Source organism: Lepisma saccharinum, chromosome 20, assembly GCF_977018435.1.
Source record: "Lepisma saccharinum chromosome 20, izLepSacc3.1, whole genome shotgun sequence".
Classification (NCBI taxonomy): Eukaryota; Metazoa; Arthropoda; class Insecta; order Zygentoma; family Lepismatidae; genus Lepisma; species Lepisma saccharinum.
In genome coordinates this window covers 10,826,953-10,848,612 of record NC_139248.1, presented here as the reverse complement: position 1 = coordinate 10,848,612, position 21,660 = coordinate 10,826,953, and the positions used below count along the sequence as shown (strand labels likewise).

At 37.2% G+C, this 21,660-nt stretch overlaps 1 protein-coding gene across 1 annotated transcript in view; it reads right to left on the bottom strand.

Annotated features, from left to right (window-relative positions):
- The window catches only part of LOC146003812 (suppressor of lurcher protein 1-like), a 475,712-nt gene that overhangs the window by 305,950 nt on the left and 148,102 nt on the right, over window positions 1–21,660 (bottom strand). The window contains exon 3 of the mRNA XM_083142232.1: window positions 6,090–6,161. Within this exon, the coding sequence (XP_082998358.1) occupies window positions 6,090–6,113 (24 nt within the window). The 5' untranslated portion in view covers window positions 6,114–6,161. The remainder of the gene's footprint in view (window positions 1–6,089; window positions 6,162–21,660) is intronic.

Here is a 21,660-nt window from a genome sequence, read left to right as displayed (position 1 = left end):
ACAATTTCAATACGAACTTATGTGTTCAAGCTTAGGCCATTGTGTTAATAGTGGCTTTACTGAAGTCCCTTAGGTTCATAGAAAAGATGTCAATGGTGTTATTCTTGATTAGCAAGTTATTGTAACTGGTGCACATTCTCCACAATGGAGATTTCTTTTTATTTTCGGATCTAGCCTTCTTTATAAGAAAAACTTCATTCTTTAGTCTAGTTTTCGACGACGGGATTCGAAAATTAATCTGGCAGAGTAGATGTTCAGCATCTATTTCGTGATTTAACAATTTCCACAAGAATACTATTTCATGTAACCTTCTTCTGTGACACAGCTTTGTAAACCGACATTCATATATTAGGTTGTCGTAGTGTCACACACACACACAAAATCACTCCCCTCCAGACACAACATTATTAGAAAGTTGTTTGTCTGGAACATTCCTTTCCAGGTGTTCCGGGCAGGTGGCCTTATCCTGTCAACTGTTATTTCACCTGACAGGTGATTTAGATAAACATTTCCTTTCAGTGAAAGTGAAACTAACCTAACCAATCAATCGAATGAACGAACGAGAAGAAACAGCTGTGAAAAGAATGCATCCTCGCGACTATACTGCTTTCATTTCCAAACTGCGCTTGAAGGTCGCGGCATCTTCCCCCACGCAGTCGCCTGTTCCCCTCCAAAAACAACCAACACACGCCTTCTACCTGTTCATTGGATGCTGCACGGTGAATGCATAGGAGTGGGAGTGAAGAAGAGGTAAGCGCGGAGCTAAGTGAATGTCCTTGACAATTACGATACAGACATCTACTATCCCAGAGTTTGTTGTTAGCATGGGTCTGGTGCGGGACACAACCAGCTTGCAACAAACGTCCTGGCCCTCCTAGCCTAACAATTCTTGACCTACAATTTCTCTTAGGTCTAATGCATGTGTGTTTTGTTTAAGAGTTCTTAGGATTTAGTTTTGGCGTTTGTTGCAAGCTGGATGTGTTCCCCGCATTAGATCAGGTGTAGCATAGCAACCCGACCAGCAGCTCGTACCACACTGCCCGTCTGTCTCTCTACCATGGAAACGCGATGACGACTTGGAATATATAAAGTCTAAGCAATAGTACATATAGGCTGAGCGAACAAAACAAGGTAGCTGCGAATATTCAGCAGACGAACTGTTTCCGCGACTATAGCCCGACCGGTTGACCTATTTACTTCAGGTATAATCTTCCGGTTTTGTGTCGAAAGCTGGTCAACAATAACCATCGCATTAGAGTCCTCCTCCATGCTCTTTGAGCTTGGACGAAAGCCAAATACGAGAGAGAGAGATCGTGTGTTGCAATACACGGAATTGCCCCCGAATACTTCTTGCAGAAGGATTCCAGATTTTAGCTGGAGGTTTTATTTTTCTGGAATCCGTTAGGTTCTGTGTGATTTACGAACGCCGGTCATTAAGGAATATCCGACTTAAGATCCTCTCTCCATTTCGAAGTTGTATTTCACGGAAGTTGGACAACAGGGGTAGTGCAGCAGTACGCGACTTTGTGGGGCAAAGTGTTGGCCCTTAGCTGCAACGTCGAATCCCCATTTCTCATGAACTGCACACAAAGTGCATGGCTTTTCACGGATCGAGTGGATTTTTCCGCATAGGAAGCCAAGATAAAGTTTCTGTCGGAGGAATGTTGAAATGGCAAACACGAAGCCACTAAAAGACACAAACATTAAAAGTTTCGACTTGCAGAAGCACATATTGCACCCTGTACCGCCGATGTAAACATTGATTGATTGATATGAAAGTTTGGGTGCGTCAGAACTTGGGAAATTTGATTCCATCATATACGAAGCCAAGCCCTTGTAATGACCCCGAGTTTGCCATTACTTCGTGGTTTTATATTATTATTATTATATTTTATATTATTATTAGTATTATACAGTTAATAATTCATATATATATTCATAAATATGGCCGCCTTTATAATCAATACACATATCTACAAGTATGAATAGCGGCAAATTTAAGCAATTTACATAGTTTCAACATTAATCGTTTCATTTGCTTTTAAATATTCTAAAGATTGTTGTAAGTTTCATTTTAATCAAGTTAGTGAAGCCTAAGTTAATAATTTCCGAGTTAAATTCCTTATATCTATTTGTTGTTTCATGTTTCTCGGAAACGCCGTTCGTTTCTCTTATATTTTGTAAGCCATTGTTGATTTATTTAAACTCTTGTGGTGTGAGAAGATCACGCGCTTTTCATTGCATTGTTGCCACCACATACCTAAATTCACTGTGCCAGTTTACTGTACATTTCTAATATATTACTGTTTGCTTTTATCAAACTTCCTAGTATTAAAAGGTTATTGTGTCTGGTAACACTGTGTAACTGAGGAGGTGTTTTCGCCTTCCAGAAAAACTGTTAGTAGTCGCGCGGAGAGATTTGAAGTAGCAAGAGGTGCTTCGCGTTACGGGAAAGGTAGGCTTACGCATCTCGCGCTGTACCGTTCGAAAGTATTTGAATTGTAATTTCAGTATTACATGATATACGTGCGTGTCTATAATAAACGTAAAGTTGAACATATTGCGGTTTTTCTTTATTTCGAAAGTGTATTTCGTAGTTATGGATACCTGCATCAGGAGGACAACCTTGTGGGTTGTCATTGGACTTCACCTGTGGATCCAAGGGGAAGGAACGCAGTAACCTAGCCCGATCCCTGGGATTATCCAGCATGCTCTGCTGAGCTTATAAGGTAAGTGTACTTGTGAAGTGCACCGCTACGCGGGACGTAGCACCCTTTACCAAAGCTAAAATCAACACTTGTGTCTGCCTCCGAGAACTAACCTAGATTAAAAGCTGAGATTGTAAAGGGGCGTTCAAAACACACGGACACAACACAGCTGTACACAGGATTATAAACACTGTAGGTTCAGACGCCAGAGCCTCGTTGTTCTGCAGAATTGCAGTTCCACTACGTGGAAGTGAGGTTGACTTCTGAGGTCATCTCTTACAACGAGATACGTATAAACATTCAATAACCGCGAACAGAGTTTGAATTCTCTACCTTTATGTCATACTTTATATCATACTCGATTTTCACAGAAACTTAAAAAGGAACCAAACAAATCAACCATGCCTCAGAAAGAATGTGATCTTAATTCATTTTGATCAATATTTGTGTTGTGTTACGTTTGCAAAGACTACTGCATGATGTCATTATAGCGTCCAGAAGTTGCAACATGATCTATGAGAATATACAGAGTAATATATTCAGTTTGATCACGTGTCATTTAAATCTGCACCATTTATATATCAAAGGGTACTCCCGTCATGACTACTTAATGATGTCTTGGCATTTGGGGCTACTTTACGCAATGCATTCTCTACAAGAATGTTTTTTAGCATAAGCACAATGAAAGAGAGAAAAGAGTCTGCAGCAACTCGCATTCTGGTGGTCTATGAAAACTCTTCGAGTTTCTTTGTTGTCAACATCAACCACGCGTAGTATAAATTTCCGCACTTAAAACCTTGTATTAGACACACACGACACTCCCATCCTGCAGATAGGAAATAAATCAACAACCCCCACCCATTCTGAAAAAATACACAACTACAAAGAGTCGTCACTTCCTCCACTCTGAAATACAAATGTCCCCAATGGAAACAATATGATGCGAAGACAGAGTCACTACTTGTCTTTTTATATTCGGAAATACAAATGTTTGTTTTCAAATTTCATTCTTTCAAATCCGAACTCTCCATTTGTTTTTTTACACTGAAACATGCAAGTGTTCCTATTTGAAACGACAGTAGTCACCGCACATTTCTTCCTCTCGGAAATACAAATTTCAGCATTTGAAACAATGTGGTATTTCTCCTCTCGTGCACACAAATGCTCCAATTCGAAACAATGTGCTACAACAACAGTCACCACCTAATTGTTTCCACTTGAAAATACAAATTTTCTCATCTGTAACACTATCCTGCAACAACAGGAGAGACAACCTAATTGTTTCTACTCGGAAATACAAGTGTTCCCATCTGAAGCAATCTACTACGACAACAGTCACCACCTAATTGTTTCCACTCTGAAATACAATCGTTCCCATTTGAAAAATTGTGCTACAACAAAAGTCACCGCCTAATTGTTTCCACCCGGAAAATCAAGTGTTTGCATCTAAAGCAATATTCTACAACAACAGTCACCACTTAATTGTTTCCACCCGGAAATCAAATGTTCCCAACTGAAAAACTATGCTGCAATAACAGGAGACACAATCTAATTGGTTCCACTCGGAAATACAAATGCTCTCATCTGCAACACTGTGCTGCAACAACAGGAGAGGAGATACAATTGTTTCTATCTGAAGCAATGTGCTGCAACAACAGGAGACACAACCTAATTGTTTCCACTCGGATATACAAGTGTTTCCATCTGAAGCAATGTGCTACAACATCAGTCACTCGGAAATGCAAATGTTCCCACTTGAAACAATGTGCAAAAACGACAGGAGTCACCACCTAGTTTCTCTCTCTCGGGAATAGAGATGTTTGAGTCTGAAACAACTCTAACGTTACTAATTACCTGACCTTTCCACTCAGGAATACCAACGGCGTCATTCGAAACAATACGATACAACAATAGTCGCCGCACATCAATTTCCACTCGGAAATACAAGCGTGCCACAACAATAATCTCCTTCCTTGAAATCCCGATGTATAAACGAGGCCTTACATTCCAAACTTTTATGACCATCATTCACGTGCCGTTTGAACGAGTTTCCTTTACTTGACGTCGTGTTGGCCACGTTACACTCGTTAATCTTTCTCAAGCACGTAATGATCTCGTATGACCATAAAGGACGCACTTTAAAACACTTGAAAGTGCGATTACAAGTGAAGAATCGCTGGTAACGATTGGGCAGCCAATTGGAAGCTGTATGCAGAGCGAACAAATGAATGTGAGTTACGATGCAGTTTATACGGACATAATCCCACGGGATTGGAAGTTGAGTTCCCAATAGCCGGAGCGCATTAGCGAATAAATTTCGCTATTAACCTGTAACCGTTCGGTGTTCTCGTCCGGCTCGTTTGCCTCGCGGGTGTAACCGCCATGCTCAAATCGCTTGTTGTTGCTGAACTTAGCCCCGGATCGATTTTCCGTATTGTCCAATATATCAGTTCGCTTCCATCCAATGGATCCCACTTCTCTGAGCCATAAATATTTAACGGTCAAGCGGATATCATTCGTATGGCATTTTGATAAACAATTTGCAAGGGACAGCACGTGACGCTATAATTTGCAATTCGTATATTCACGTCGCATCTGCCGTTCGTTGGGGGGGGGGGGAGGGGGATGTGTTGGATGTCGACGATTTGGATTATCAGCGAGTTTTTGTCAATAGCATGTTTGTTTTTCTTTAAAATCCAGTTTATTAATTGTAATTTCATCTGTAGCTATTCCGCCGTTAGAGGTCCAGCGCCGTAAGCGCAAACCAATTCCTCTCATAAGTTGCTTCTTTCGAAATCTTCGTACACAGTAGTTGAGCTTTCTTACAAGAGGAAGACAATAGAGCTTAAGATGATTTTTTTACGATACAGGCTCTTAGGTAGGCTTTTGGAGAGGCAAAGTTGTTCGTTGTCGAAAAAAACAAAAAACACCAAGTAACCAAATACTTGCAGGTTAGTCCATAACCACTTTGTAAAATTACAAAATTGCGTCGGAAATAATAATAATAATTTTGCTAGCAGAGCGCACTACGATGCCAGAGGTCCCAGTTTCGAATTTTGGCCCTGGACGTTTGTGTCCCCCTTCATCAATTTCATCATATCATCACTCATCCTCATCTTTGCGATTAGCCACGAGTGGCAGAAAAGCGAAGTCAAATAAACCAAATCAATCAATCGCTTGTAAAAAATGACGCCAAACACCTGAAGGGTATTTTAATGTCAAACTAACTACTCTATTAAATCTAGACATAACAAATCCATAGAGTATAATGTAATTTCTATATAACTTTATACCACAAGCAATTCCAACTGAATTTATATTGCCCCATTTTAGAGTGAAAACATATCTTAACACAAATTAATAAAAGAATCGCTGGCTTACCTCCATCACATAATTACTGCCCATATTATGACATCATCGCTTAGGTATTAATGCCGTCATCCTACGCTGAACCTGAAAAAAATATATACACGACTTAATAATTGGAAAACTGATAATTATCCAACTGATAATTACAATATGGATTAATGTAAACTCGTCAAAAATAATCACATTGGAAGATACTGAGAAAATGAACTGTAATCAATATGAACGTCAGGCCTGATCGCCTCTTGGCGTACAAAAATGGGCGTCTCCGCCTATAAGACCTGCAGTTATAACATAGTAACGAACAACTCACCCCCTCCTTCCCCAACGTCGTGTAAATAACTTAAAGACAGAACAAATGTGAAGTCTTTGACTCGACTTGTTCTGCTTCGAGAAGCAAAGAACGTACCGCCCCAAGCTTTGCAATTGGGTGAGCGTTAGTGGTGTGGGTGCCAGACCTGGGGACATCAGTTACACGCGTCACCAGTCAGTCCGCCATGAAACATACCAATTGACAACAGGGTGGACAGGTTCTCACTATGTCTGGCGCAAAAAGGTTTAGACTTTCGTTTAATTACTAGTTACATATAATTCTTAACTATTCTCAGAGTTCCATAAATTTCTGAAAAAAAAAAGAGAACCAGTTACCGCCACTTTCCTTCCAAAAGTCAACCTGTTATTGCCATTTTTCTCTAAGGTTCAGTTTAAGCTGCGAATATTCAAATAGTTGGACAATGATAGGTGTTTTGTGTTAGGAATTCAGCATGCATTTAGGACCTCCACTGTTGAAAACCAGAGAATTTAGATCCTTAACTGTAACAAAATTTTGTTCTGGACAGTACCAACGATGAATTCTACATAAAATTTCCAAGTGTTCTTTCCTCATACAATCCTATGCAACTGCATTCAATTTAAACCTTGAATTATTCATAGGTTTTCCAGTCCTCTCAGCAAGGCGAGATTACAACGGCGATAAGAAAAAGTCAAACATCCGAAATAGATGCAAAATCACGAACAAGCAAGTAATCTCCAAAACAGGAAGAGGGCAAATGGAAAAGCGAGGTGGGAAGAGGGAGCGAACGAACGGACTAAATCTGTGGATGTTTCCGGGGACTTTAAACGGTCCTTCGCAGCATCCCTGGAGTATTTGTAGAGATCTTCTGAGATGACAAGATTTCTCGTCGCTAATCCGAAGCTGGAGCAGACAGGAAAGCGCGTTCATAATTATGCAAATGAGGCACGATGTGATGACACCGAGACCTTCGCCTACGCATCGAGACGAGAACGAGACAGGGAACTGTAAGATGGAGGAAATTCAGAGGTTCTGCTACTGCTCGAGGAAGTAAGATGAACGTAAAGTATCAAAAACCTTTGACCATATTCAGTGTGACTCATTAAGACATGCCAATTAGGTTTGGTGTAGACTATATGCATGGCTGGTCGAGTCCTGTGACATCACGTTTAATAAATATTACGTATTTTTTGTATGTAGGATACATATCTCTGAATAGAAAAGCTAGATCAGATGGAGGAGGGCGTTTCCAACCACACTCGGGACCGAGACGGTCCTTTCCGAGCCCATTCTGGACACAGGCTGCCCTTACAGAGCCCATTCTGGACACAGGCTGCCCTTACAGAGCCCATTCTGGACACAGGCTGCCCTTACAGAGCCCATTCTGGACATAGGCTGCCTTTACAGAGCCCATTCTGGACAGAGACTGCGTCTACCGACCCCATTCTGAACAGACGGGCGTTCCACAGACGAGACGGGCGTTTCCCTGACGAGGTGAGTCGAATTGAGGGCCTCCCCTATCCTGTAGTTGTAACGCTGTAATCCCGGGATCAATTCCAGGTTTAGACATTCTATAGTGGTTCGTAATCCACTTTAAACTGAACGTACACCCAACGGTGAAAGAAACAGTATGCAAATTGTCCACCACCATTTTCATTCGGTCTGAATTGCACAATGTGATGACAATGCATTGAAATAAAGACGTCAATGAGCAGAGAACAATGCCTGTTTCTAACAAACATAGTTTCATTCCTTAAAACAAAACAGGATGTAGAATAGAAAAGTAAATAAAATAGCGGTGGACAATTTGCTTACCATTATCTTTGCCGTTGACTGTACACCTAGCCCATATTAGCTTATGGAAACAAAGTGGACTTATAACAAACGTCAAAAGGTGCTGAGAACAAGACAGATATTTTCATCTCGAGCCGAGAACGAGACACTTTCCTCGACCACGAGACGAAACAAATCCGTGCCAAGTTTCGTCCGAGCTCCATGGCCATCCGCCAGGCAACGGGAGTTCGGTAATGCGTGGGGATTACTTGGAACCAAAGGCAGACTAGATCCTGCGCACGCTTGAAGTTTGCGCACACAGGAAAGGTCACACGCCGCCGACCAGGTGCGTATCCAACCTAGGGAAGGAACAATCGCCCAAGGCAGGTTATTCGTGAGAGCGGAACACATGTTCTGCACAACGCAGTCACAAGGGAAATGCATGAACACAACGCATCCACGCAGACACCAGGCAGTGGACATAACAATCCACAACAACGTTTGGCTGTTTATGTCGAGCACACATTTTGAATAGATAGACACTTTTGTTATACCTTTGTTCACATTAAATTCATTCTTAAATCAAGTTCACTCATTTATTATAAAAATATCATGTTTTAATAATTTCATATTAGCTTATATGGATGTGAAACTTTGTCCCTTACATAAAAAGAGGAACATAAATTAAGAACATCTGAAAATAAAATCCTTAGAAATATATTTGTACCTAGAAGGGATAAGGAGACAGGCGAGTGCAGTAAGTTACATAATGTAGAACCGCACTATTTGTATTCATGTCCAGATATTATTAGAATAATTAAATCAAGAAGACTTAGGTGGGCAGGTCATGTGGCACGAATGGGAGAGGAAAGAGGAGTTTACATGATTCTTGTTGGGAAGCCTGATGGTAAGAGACCTGTAGGAAGGCCAAGACGAAGATGGAGGGATAACAATGAGATTTATCTAAAGGAAATCGGTAAGGATGGAAAAGATTGGATTGATCTTGCTAAGGAAATGGACAGATGGATGGCTTGTGTTGCTGCAGACATAAACCTTCGGGTTTAAGAAGGTTATAGAGTATTCTTTCATTCGTTCCTTTATTTGGAACCTAACAGCTTTTATGCCATTTTTTGTCCATAACAATACACATTCAATTGTTTTACAATAAAATTATCAGTCCATCCCCCCTATTTTACAGATATTAGATATTTTTTTTTAAAAGAACATTTTGCCTTTTACAATTGTATGTTACACTTCCTTAAAAATGATAACAAACTATGACCAATCCGCACATCTGGATTAACAACTAAACTTAACAAATTTGTTGGAAACTGAACCTTTAGATTATTTAAAGTTTTATACAAGGTATTTCTCTCTCTATTATATTTTGAGCATTCCAGTATTATATGTTGTGCATCTGCACTTTCCCAGCCACATTCACATTTCTTATTGTTCGTTATTCCAATTTTGGATAAATGTTGCCTAGTACACAAATGGCCCGTTCTCAGTCTATTAATTAATACAATTACATTTCTTGTAACACTTACATGATGAAACAATGGTTTGTGTGTTTTGAATTCAGCAAATGGTCTGTATGATTCTCCAACTGTTGTAAGTTCATTTCGACACCAATCAAACCATTCATTCAGAATTTTCTTCTTTACTCTAGGGAGAAGATCCGTATAGAATAATGATAAGTTCGTAATATTTGGAAGGCGCACTGCTTTCTTTGCACATTCATCTACATGAGAATTACCTGTAATATTGCTATGAGCTTTAACCCAAGAAAACTCAATGGTTTTTCCAGATGTTTGTATTGTTTGAACTAATTGTATGCAATTCATAATATAAGGGGATAATTTGTAAAGAATCTTGTAAGAAGATTTAAGCGCCTGTAATACACTTTGCGAGTCAGTAAGTATTAAGAACTGTCGTAAATTTAATTGTTGGACATATATTAAAGCTTGGTAAATTGCGTAAGATTCTGCTGTAAATATTGAACAGTCTTGTGGAAGCCGAAATAATAGGTCTGTTTTATGTTGTGGATCGTGCACTGCACATCCAACTCCTGACTCGCTTTTAGATCCATCTGTGTATATGAAATAAAAACTTGGCCATTGAGTAAAATATTCCGATATATGCGAATAACGAGGGAAATGAATATTATCCAGAGACTGTTGAGGATAATCTAATGAAAAAACAGGCCGTGAACGCATCTGTAGAACATCCTGGTATTCTTGACAAAACGAATTATACAATTCTATCCACATAGCAGATTTTCTGTTTGTTATTTTTCCTGTTTCATATAAGTGTATCATATTTGTTAGTACATTGTTGAAAGGATGCTCACGATATGATTTCACTTTGAAGAGCATATTTGCTGCTAACATCTTCTGTCTACATGAAATGGAACATTCACCCGCTTCCATGTATACTACTACGTTTGGAGTGCTGTTCATAACTCCTAAACATCTTCTCAAGAATTTCCTCTGTATGACATCAATGGAATTCAATTTTCCTTCTGTCAAGTTACACATTGCCAATAGAGAATAATCTATCATAGGCCGAAAATAATTTTTGTGAAATAAAAGCATAACTCGAGGATGACATCCCCACTGAGTATTTGATATTGCTTTGAACAAATTAAACACTTTTTCTGATTTGACTTGTATTGCTTTAATTTGGTCCTTCCAAGTTAGTTTTTCATCCAAGATGACACCTAAATATTTTACTCTGGATGTAATGGGAATTCTTGTTTTTCGGGACATCGAGTGAACTATTGGAGGTGTTCCCTTTTTACTAAAAATTGTAATATTAGATTTTTCCATTGAAATGGAGAGTTTTTTACTTTCAAGCCACTTTTGCACTTCCAATATTTGTTCCTCTAAAACAGGAAAATCAGTATGAATTTGTGTCGTGGACATATAGATACAGATATCATCTGCATATTGAAGATAATTTACTGTTTGAATTAATTTCCTTTTCATCCCGATCATATATATGTTGAATAACAAAGGACTTCCTTGAGGTAACCTTTGCAGGCTGAATATGGTCCTCTACTTTCACTGAAAAAGTGGAAATATACAGATCTTTTACTGAGTAACTTCCATAATATCAAAACATAGTTGTGAGGTATTTTTAGCTGTTGTATTGTTTGGATTAGGATATTAATATCTACATTATCATAAGCTGCGCTTACATCTAAGAATGCAGCTAATACAATTCTGTTTCTTTTCAGTGAGTCGAAAATATACAAGGAAAGAGTGATTACTCCGTCTTGGCATCCTAATCCCTTTCGAAATCCTATTTGTTCGAACTGAAATATATTTTGGCTTTCTAAAAACCATTATATTCTTTTTTGTATCAGTTTCTCAAATATCTTTCCTATAACTGACGTCAAAGCTATAGGTCTATATGATTTACCTACTTGAGGGTCCTTGCCTTTTTTAAAAATTGGAATAATCAACTGTTTGGACCAATCTTCTGGTACTTTTCCATTATTTAAGAATTTATTAAAAATTGTGCACATCGCCTTTAACGCTACATCTGGAAGGTGATTGATCATCGAATAAGTAATTCCATCCATCCCTGGAGCAGATTCTTTACTATTGCCGATAATTTCATAGATTTCCTCTTTTGAAATTGGAGTTGCAAAACCTTTCGCCGAACGTAGTTTTGATGTGTAACTACATAATTCATTTGGTGTTTCAATTACTCCGTCTGACACTGTAGGTATGAGTTTCTGAATAAATTCAGTCTTCCAATTTGATTTCAAAGGGACCACATTTGCTGTACGAGGATTTTTGAGCGACCTAAACTTATTCCACACATATTCTAATTTCATGCTCGGGTGTAAATTTTCAATAAATAATTTCCATGATTTTCTTTCTGCTTTTATGCATAATCTCTTTGATTTTGCCACAGAGCGTCTGAATGCTATCCAGTTCTCCGGATTTGGTTGACGTGAGTATATTCTTGCTAATTCGACTCTATGTAGTTTTGCTTCAATACATTCTTCTGACCTCCAATATATCTTTGGGAAGTGTTGCTGACTACTTTTTATCACCCTGGGACAGCTCAAGTCCATCGCAGCCGAAATGATTTTTACAAACTCCTCGTATGTAATATTATCAGGTTTTAATCCATCATCCTCTGAGAAATAAATATTTAAAAGTTTAGTACAATTAGACCAATTAGCTTTGAATACTTTCCATTTACGAATAACTAATATTCTTTCATTTGTTGCATGGCAATAAGCCAGATAAAAATAACATGGATAATGATCGCTTGTTCTCAAGTCCATATCGGCTTCCCATGTAAAGTCTGCACAATACTTTTCTGAAATTTATGTTAAGTCTATAGATGAGGGATTACTTCCATTTCTAGGCATATGAGTAGGTAAACCATCATTTATTATAGTTAACTGTTCCGCCTCCATCCATTCAACAAGAGTTCGACCCAACTTATCTGCTGCCTGTCGACCCCACAATGGGTGGTGGCAATTGAAATCTCCAGTTATGATTAATGGAGTCTTGAATGAACTAATCATAGACCTTAAATGTTTCACTGCAATTTTTTGCGATGTATAGGAAGATGGTATATAGATCGAGATAACAGTAAATATTTTATTCAAAATTTGCACTTGTATTCCCACTACTTCCACCCGATATTCTCGAAGAATCACTAAATTGGGATTAAATGATATGGGTTGGAATGCCAGACTTTCATGTACAAATATACCCACTCCTTTTCCTCCTTTTTGATTAATTACTGCGTGATAATTTTTTTATTTCAATTGAAACTCTCCCATCCCCCCATACTTCACACACACATATAATGAGAGGATGATGCTCTTCTATCAATTTCATGAGTTCAAGTTTTCTTGAAGGAAACGAGCGTAAATTCCATTACACAAACAAAAACATATTTGGATGTGATAACTTACTGATTATTATATTCAATGTTGAGCTTCTTCATATGATTCAAGCTCTTCAATAAGTTTCAATAACTGTGAAGTAATATTTGCACAATCGAATAGAATATTTTTAATTCTCTGAAGATTATCTTCCACAGTTATGTTCGACGTTAGTTTTCCCATAAATTGTAACAAACTAATCATTATTTGCTTTTGAGAGTCATATTGTGGGATGCTAGTTCTTAATTTTCGTTTTTCCGTTGTTGTCACTGACGTTGGACTGCTTTGGGAATTTAGTAATACATAATCTGGTCTTTCTTGTTCGTTTTGGGTTTGAGGATTGTCACACGACTTTAGATTTTGCATACCTTTATTTTTCATAACTTCTTTACTTTTAAATATCTTCCCAAGTCTTTGATCAGCAAAACTATTGTTCATGTTGTAAAGATGAGGTTGAGAAGATTTCCACGAATATAAGTTTCTTGATGTCCCTGATTCCTCATCTCTTAAGAGTGGCCAGCACCTCATATCTGTTACCTGTTGTAATTGCTGAACTTTGAGCTTGTACAAAGGAAGACTCTGCTTTAGTTGTTTTTAACTCTGGGAAATCTTGTAGTATGTTTGCATAAGAATAATCGTCTCTTTCGGTCATAAATGAAATACTAGAACTAACTTTTCTCTTTGCTTCTTGATATGAACAGCCCTCATATGCTATCACCTTCTGAATTTCTCTTTCGTCTTCCCACTTACTGCACGACCTCTCAGTTGCAAGATGATTTCCTGAGAAATTTATGCATTTAGGTACTGCAGCACATATATCATCATGTTCATAATCACCGCACCTTGGACATATCGCTTTGGACTTACAAACATCCTTTGTGTGAGAGAAACGGAAACAATTCCTGCACTGCATCACAGATTTTATTTTAGGTTGTACCTGAAATATGTTACTGAGTAGCTTTACATGCGAGGGCAACCTTTGTGATTGAAACGTTACGCTGATCAATTTGGTCAGTTTGAACACAAATTCCCCATTTTCTTGATAAATCTTCTTCTTCATTCTTTCCATTTTGATTATTGGAATATTTCTCTCAGCCTCTGCTTCATCTCGTACTTCTTCTAAATCTATATGTAACGGTAAACCCATATATTAGTCCCATTCTGTGTAAAAGACTCTTCGGAATCTTGACACTTACTTTATACTTCTTCTGAAACTCTTTGTTCAAGTAAAAGTCATTTGCATCATTGGATGTTAAAAAGTAAACTTTTACACGATTAGGACCCGATGCCTTAACATAATCCACCTTAATTCTAGCTTCTCTTAAGTGACTACCTAACATAATAGCACTAAATCTACCAACGTTGTGATCCGCTCCTTCAACAAGAACAATATATGGGTGCCCAGGATAGAATAAGTCATTTTTATTCACATTGTCCTTTGATTGCATTGTACAGTCTTGGACAGTTCTGCGTTGTAACGACCCTATTGAAAAAGCACTCAAGCAAGCCATCCATGTCTGACCACCAAGCGCCTTGTGACTAGACAACCCAAACAACATTGTAATTCTGCGGCTTGTATACCAGTTACGGGTATACATTTCTGTAAATTTAGCAGTGATGCCAATGAGAAATACGAGATGAAGATTGTCGGAAGTAATGTTTCGTGTTCTCGACATGGAATAATACTCGGTCCAAGTTACGTTCCTTTATTTAATGTTGTTTGGTAACAAACCTGACGGACTGTGTTTATATTTTCACTCCTTGCATTACACTAAGTTCTATATTTAACAGTTATATTAATGCTTTGAACGAAAATAATACCTAGAACAACATCCAACACACGTTCACACCACTCTTGTCACACACGTGCACGTGAAAACGCACACACAAAGTTTTAACTTCCAAGTGAATGTCCAAATGACAGTAAACGGAGAAGCATGATGTGCGAAACATGTGATATTTCACAGAAAGAATGCGTCTATTTTTGACATATGTGGTTTCTATTAATAGAGAATGAGACAATTATCAGAAATTAAGATGCATTTGCTTTTTCATGTGCTGAGGAAGGAAACAGACTGACTGGAAAAAAGAAAACGTAGTGCTATTGATAGTGTGTTGGTTAGTGTGCAGAACTTTCATCAGCGAGGCCTGGGTTCGATCCCCACCATGGGCAACCTTTTTTTTATTATTCGCTTGCAGTGAACAAATTTATTATATTGTTTTCTAGGCATCTTAACGAAAGGATACACATCAAATTTAATATTTTAATCTGTCCTTTCATTCTTCTAATAGGTTCTCTATCACAAGGGATATAGAGATTCTTTATCTTGACGAAGGATATTTTCTCAATAGTTCCGTAGCTAAGATTCTCCAGTCCCTTCCACCCACTTATTTATTTACTTTCTTCATATCTACTCACGAAATTCCATGAATCTATCGAAAACACACAGATATTGTTAGAACAAGAAACACACCTCGCATCGAAGGTTCCAGGTTTGAGTTCTGGATTTATTGCGAGGGTGGATTATTCCTATGTATCTATTTATCATCTTCGTCTAAAAAACATTTCTCACTATTCCCGTGATTAACTTAGGGAGAGACCAAAGCTACTCAAATAACAAAAGTACAGAAAACGCAAGACACACCTGGCTACGCATGTTACACCTTGGGAATTAGCAATCTGAAAATAAACTTTCGTTTTGGTGGACTACTTTCAAAACCGTTTCGTGTTGTCTCGTTTGGAGTGTTGGCTAGCGTGTTGGACTTGCGTGCGGGCAACCTGAGTTCGAGCCCAGCAGAAGGTAACTTCTTTTTTTGTCAAATTTCATCCAACCTTATTTATAAAACTCAGATTTCTTTCAAACCTTTTGAATTACATGCCACTTCGTATTTTGGCAATCTGAAAGCAGCAAAGATGAAAAGTAATACGATTTTTTTTATTATTCCCAGAAAATGACAATGAAACAATTAATAACGGTTTTTGCAATGTGACATTGATATCATATATTAAAATACTAAAAATGGGGAATTTCGCTTAAACCAACTTATAAATAATCATATCCTGATGTAAGATGCACGATCAGAAAGCCTGAATATTGCATTCAAAACTGCAGAGGACTAACTAACTAACTAACTCTCTAGGCTTTTTAAACCCGAAGGTTCATGGCTGCAGCAACACAGGCTTTCCATCTGTCCCTATCCTGAGCAATATATATATATATATATATATATATATATATATATATATATATATATATATATATATATATATATATATATACTCTTTTCCATCCCTACGAATTTACTTTAGGTCCAACAGAAGGTAGTCCCTCCATCTTCGTCTTGGCCTTCCTACAGGTCTCTTACCATCAGGTGTCCCAACAAGAATCCTATAAACTCCTCATTCCTCTCCCATTCGTGCCACATGGCCTGCCCACCTAAGTCTTCTTCATTTCATTATTCTAATATTTAATAATATCTGGACATGAATACAAATTATGTAACCTTCTCCACTCACCTGTCTCCTCATCCCTTTTAGGTCCAAAGATTTTCCTAAGGATCTTATTTTCAAATACTCTCAATTTATGTTCCTCTTTCAATGTAAGGGGCCAAGTTTCAAACCCATATAATACTACAGGCAAAATTACTGTTTTGTATATTTTAACTTTTAGTTTCTTAGATATTAAACGAGAAGACAAAAGTTTATGAAGAGAAAAGTAACATGCATTTCCTGAATTAAGCCTACTTTTTATTTCCTCTTTAATATAATTTTCACTTGTTAATATTACTCCTAAGTATTTGAATTTGGAGACTGGTTCAAACGAGTTGTTATCAATAATTAGATTTTGATTATCATCTAACACTTGGTTTCGGCCTTTAAGCATATATTTAATTTTCTCTTTGTTAACTTCCAAACCTATCTCTTTAGCAGTTTTGAAAAATATTTTAGCATTATTCTTAATTGTATTTATATCATCCCCTAATAAGTCTACATCATCTGCATATGCTAACAACTGAGTCATACCATTTAATTTTAGTCCTTCTTTAGTTTCTTTTACCTTCCTAACAGCATATTCTAAGGCAAAATTAAAGAGCCATGGAGATAATGCATCTCCTTGTTTTAATCCATCATGAACTGTAAATTTGTCAGACATTAATACCCACACGAATTTTAATTCCTGTTTCACTGGTGCATACTAACAAGCTTCTTAGGTATTCCAAACTCGACTAATATATTATATAATTTATCTCTTTTGACCGAATCATATGCTTTTTTGAAATCAATGAATAGCTGATGGACATTTTGATTATATTCCCACTTTTTATCAAGTGTCTATCTGATGTGAAAAAATTGATCTGTAGTTGATCTGTCAAGTTTAATGTAATTACATAAACTGCACTTACTACAAAAAACTGCAGAGAACAATGCATTATTTTTTAACAGTTTATAATGCATGACTTATGAATAGTGAAATTATTTTTTTTACTATTGTAGGAATTTAGTTATTAATATAAATAAACAAGACAGACGAATTAGTGATTAAATAAAATTGTAAACTAAAATAAAATATCTAAGTTTCTCAGGAAAAAGCACACAAGTCACAAACTTCGAATATCTGTTGATTCCATCTAAGATGGAGAGGATACGGTTTGGGACGGGACTTTGTATAGTGGTAGGGTACCCTGTAGTTTTTTTTATTAATGAATTAAAGGAATACACCTACTCGTCAGTATCCCCAGTTCTTCACATTTTTCTCAGTTGTCATACATGTCAATTTTCTCTTTATTCTCATTGGGACAAACTCAAACATCCATGCCCGAAAAGAGTATTGATAATATCGCACGTTAGCCAGCAATTTCCGAGGAAAAGTTTGATACCCGGTTTATACGCATGTGGTTGGGATCCCACTTTAAACTAGAGGTTCAATCCGGTATAAGCTTTCTTACTGTGCATAAAGTGGACTTAAAGGAAGAAAAAATCCGAGGAAAAGAGCTTGAAGGTTTCAATGCTTTCCAAGTGCCTTGATGAGGATATGCTATAGTAGCGAATAAGTATCACGTTCCGAAGGTTATGGGTTCAATTCCCGTTCTACTGCCCAATTTTATTTTAATAACTCGAGCAACAAATGTTTGCATTTTATTTAATAATTTATTGAAATAAAGGTGAAATATATTATTACTTAATTTTTGGTGGAAATCTCTATTTTACAGTTTTCAATTTTATTTATGGAAATAGTTTTTTTAAGATAGTTTTCCAATTTTCTCATCATTTTACAAACATTTACATATTAAATTGTCCACGTTTTTTATTCAAAAAATGTTATACCTGGTGAAAAGTATACATTTCTTTCGAGAAAATGAACCAGGAATAAATATAATTCTATTCGCAAGTAATTATCGTAAAAAGTTTGGAAAACAAAATTTAATTCGAAATTCAACAATTCGCACAGCAAATAAAATAAGAATGTGTGCAATAAATAAAATGAAATAATTAGTTGCTTGAGTTAAGAAAAAAATTGGAGGCAATCAAATGGAATCGAACCAAGTAACTTCTGCGTGTCAAACTAACACGCTACCACCACACCACCGGGCCTTCTGAGAGACGGACAATATATTCGTCTTGTGAGTACAGCTTGCTAAGTTTCCAAACATTGAAGCACTTTTTTCTCGGGAGTGACTGACTAATGTAATTGTTGTTGTGTGTCAAGGAGATATGTTTACTGCAACATTTGAGCACACAATCAAAACATACAGAAAAAAATGTTTTTTCTGCACATCATTACTTTTTTCCGAGTTCAAAAAATATCCAGAATCCAAACTCACTGCTAGTTACCCAGTTATGCAAAATGTGCCTGGACTACACGCATGCGCTTTATCAAGGATGCGAAGGAACCTCGCAAAGTTACAGAATGTTCTCTGGGGTGCTGTCGGTTGGGCGCGGAGTCACGTGGTGTCTGGTTATCAGTCGAACATGACCTTGTGCAGCACACTGAAGCGAGCGAAGGTATTTCATGTGATTTGTAAGCTGGAACAGACTTTACACGCGTTACAATCGACAGAGGTTTGTCTTCAGCTTATTCTTTAGGGACAGGCAAACCACACTAGGCATACAGAGTATAATGTAATATGGGAAGCATTTATTTCTCAGTCTCCTCACACTGACAATTTTATTACCCTTTTTGGAGTTAGTTGGCCGTAGAAACGGATCTTATTATTGAAGTCGTATCTCGTATGATGGCTTGGTTCAGTATGCTGATCAGGTTTTCTGACAAAAGCAGGACAGGTTACCCAAGAACAATCTGTTTCTTTCCTCATCCTGTATAAAGCATACGAGCACATAGCACAAATATGTAAGAGAAATATTTGTTAATTTGGTAACTTGTTTGCAATTGAATTTCTATCATTAACAGCTGCAAAGAAACAAAGGCTTTCCTTTTGAAAGATTATAATAATAATAACCCATAGCTCTACAGCCCGTGAGGGCCTTGGCTTACCTACCGACTGCTGGTCTCCCTCCCACACTGTTCCTCCGTCACCAAAGATTACAATAAATAATTTTTATTTGATTAGGAAACTAAGAATGACTTCAGTATTCTCATGCAGTACACAATAGATTATAAACACACTCTAAAACATACTACTGCTCGTTGCAACACATTATTTCCACAATCAAGACACAAAATTAAGAGCATGCTTAAGTTAAATTACGTATATTTCTGTAATTATCAAGTGCTTTACGGGCTCAACGTCAAGTTTGGATTTGTCGGTTATCCAAATATTATTAATTTTGAAAATACTCTTTCAGTTGGTGGAATGTGCCTGAAATTGAATGACGTATTAAATCGTGAACGTATTTTGTTTCTTTAATTAAAACTTTTAGTTTACAAATTAGTTCATCAAACCAACCTGTGTTCTTCTCCCTTGTTTATTTATAGTAATATCTTAAATCCCATTGAAGCATAGAAAAACTTTTCGCTGTTCATAAGCCAGTCATGGTTCTCTGCAGTTTTCAATGCAACATTCAGGCTTTCTGATCGTCATCTTACGCTTCATATCAGTAGTATTTATAAGTTGGTTTAAGAGAAATTCTCCATTTTTAATCTTTCAATATATGATATCAATATCATATTGGAAAAACAGTTATTAATGGTTTCAATGTCATTTGCTGGGAAAGAAAATCGTATTACTTTGGATTCCAACATGCAAACGCAAGTATCAAAGTATTTACTTTAGACAGCACTCACGATTTTGAAACGTGGAAAGGTAATCATTTTACGGGGAACGTAAAGTTGGTGTGTTGACATAATGTAGCTATTGCCATATTAGCACTGACAACTATGATCTCAATTATAACGTGGCTGCATGCTTTTCGCTAATAAATAACTGTGTTTTTGTAACTTATACACAAATACATCGTTGCTTCGGAACAAGAAATGTTCATCTTTGCTGCTTTCAGATTACTAACATACGAAGTGGCATGTAATTCAAAATGTTTTAAAGAAATCTGAGTTTTATAAATAAGGTCGGATGAAATTTGACAAAAAAAAAGTTACCTTCTGCTGGGCTCGAACTCAGGTTGCCCGCACGCAAGTCCGACACGCTAGCCAACACTCCAAACGAGACAACACGAAACGATTTTGAAAGTAGTCCACCAAAACGAAAGTTTATTTTCAGATTGCTAATTCCCAAGGTGTAACATGCGTAGCCAGGTGTGTCTTGCGTTTTCTGTACTTTTGTTATTTGAGTAGCTTTGGTCTCTCCCTAAGTTAATCACGGGAATAGTGAGAAATGTTTTTTAGACGAAGATGATAAATAGATACACAGGAATAATCCACCCTCGCAATAAATCCAGAACTCAAACCTGGAACCTTCGATGCGAGGTGTGTTTCTTGTTCTAACAATATCTGTGTGTTTTCGTTAGATTCATGGAATTTCGTGAGTAGATATGAAGAAAGTAAATAAATAAGTGGGTGGAAGGGACTGGAGAATCTTAGCTACGGAACTATTGAGAAAATATCCTTCGTCAAGATAAAGAATCTCTATATCCCTTGTGATAGAGAACCTATTAGAAGAATGAAAGGACAGATTAAAATATTAAATTTGATGTGTATCCTTTCGTTAAGATGCCTAGAAAACAATATAATAAATTTGTTCACTGCAAGCGAATAATAAAAAAAAGGTTGCCCATGGTGGGGATCGAACTCAGGCCTCGCTGATGAAAGTTCTGCACGCTAACCAACCAAGACCATCTTGAGGTTCAGGCCACACCGCTCAGTCAAGACGTCATCATCTGGAGGCGATCGTCTTAACGCTGTAAACCCCTTTTTTGCCGTAGATAATTAAGGTATATTTATTTCTTTTATGAAGTTAAATTTTGACATTTACCCTCCCGACGAATATAGAAGAAAAATGTATAATATTGAATATTTACACCAAAATTTTCATTCAGGCCACCACAAAAATTCCTACCATAGCACAAAGAAAGAGTTGAAAACCGTTAGAAACTTCCTGGCGGAAAAATTTGAACATTGTATATCTTTGAAAAATATTATCGGGAATATTTGTCAGCTATAGTAAAACTCGTAACCGCTTTTGTATAAACTTTT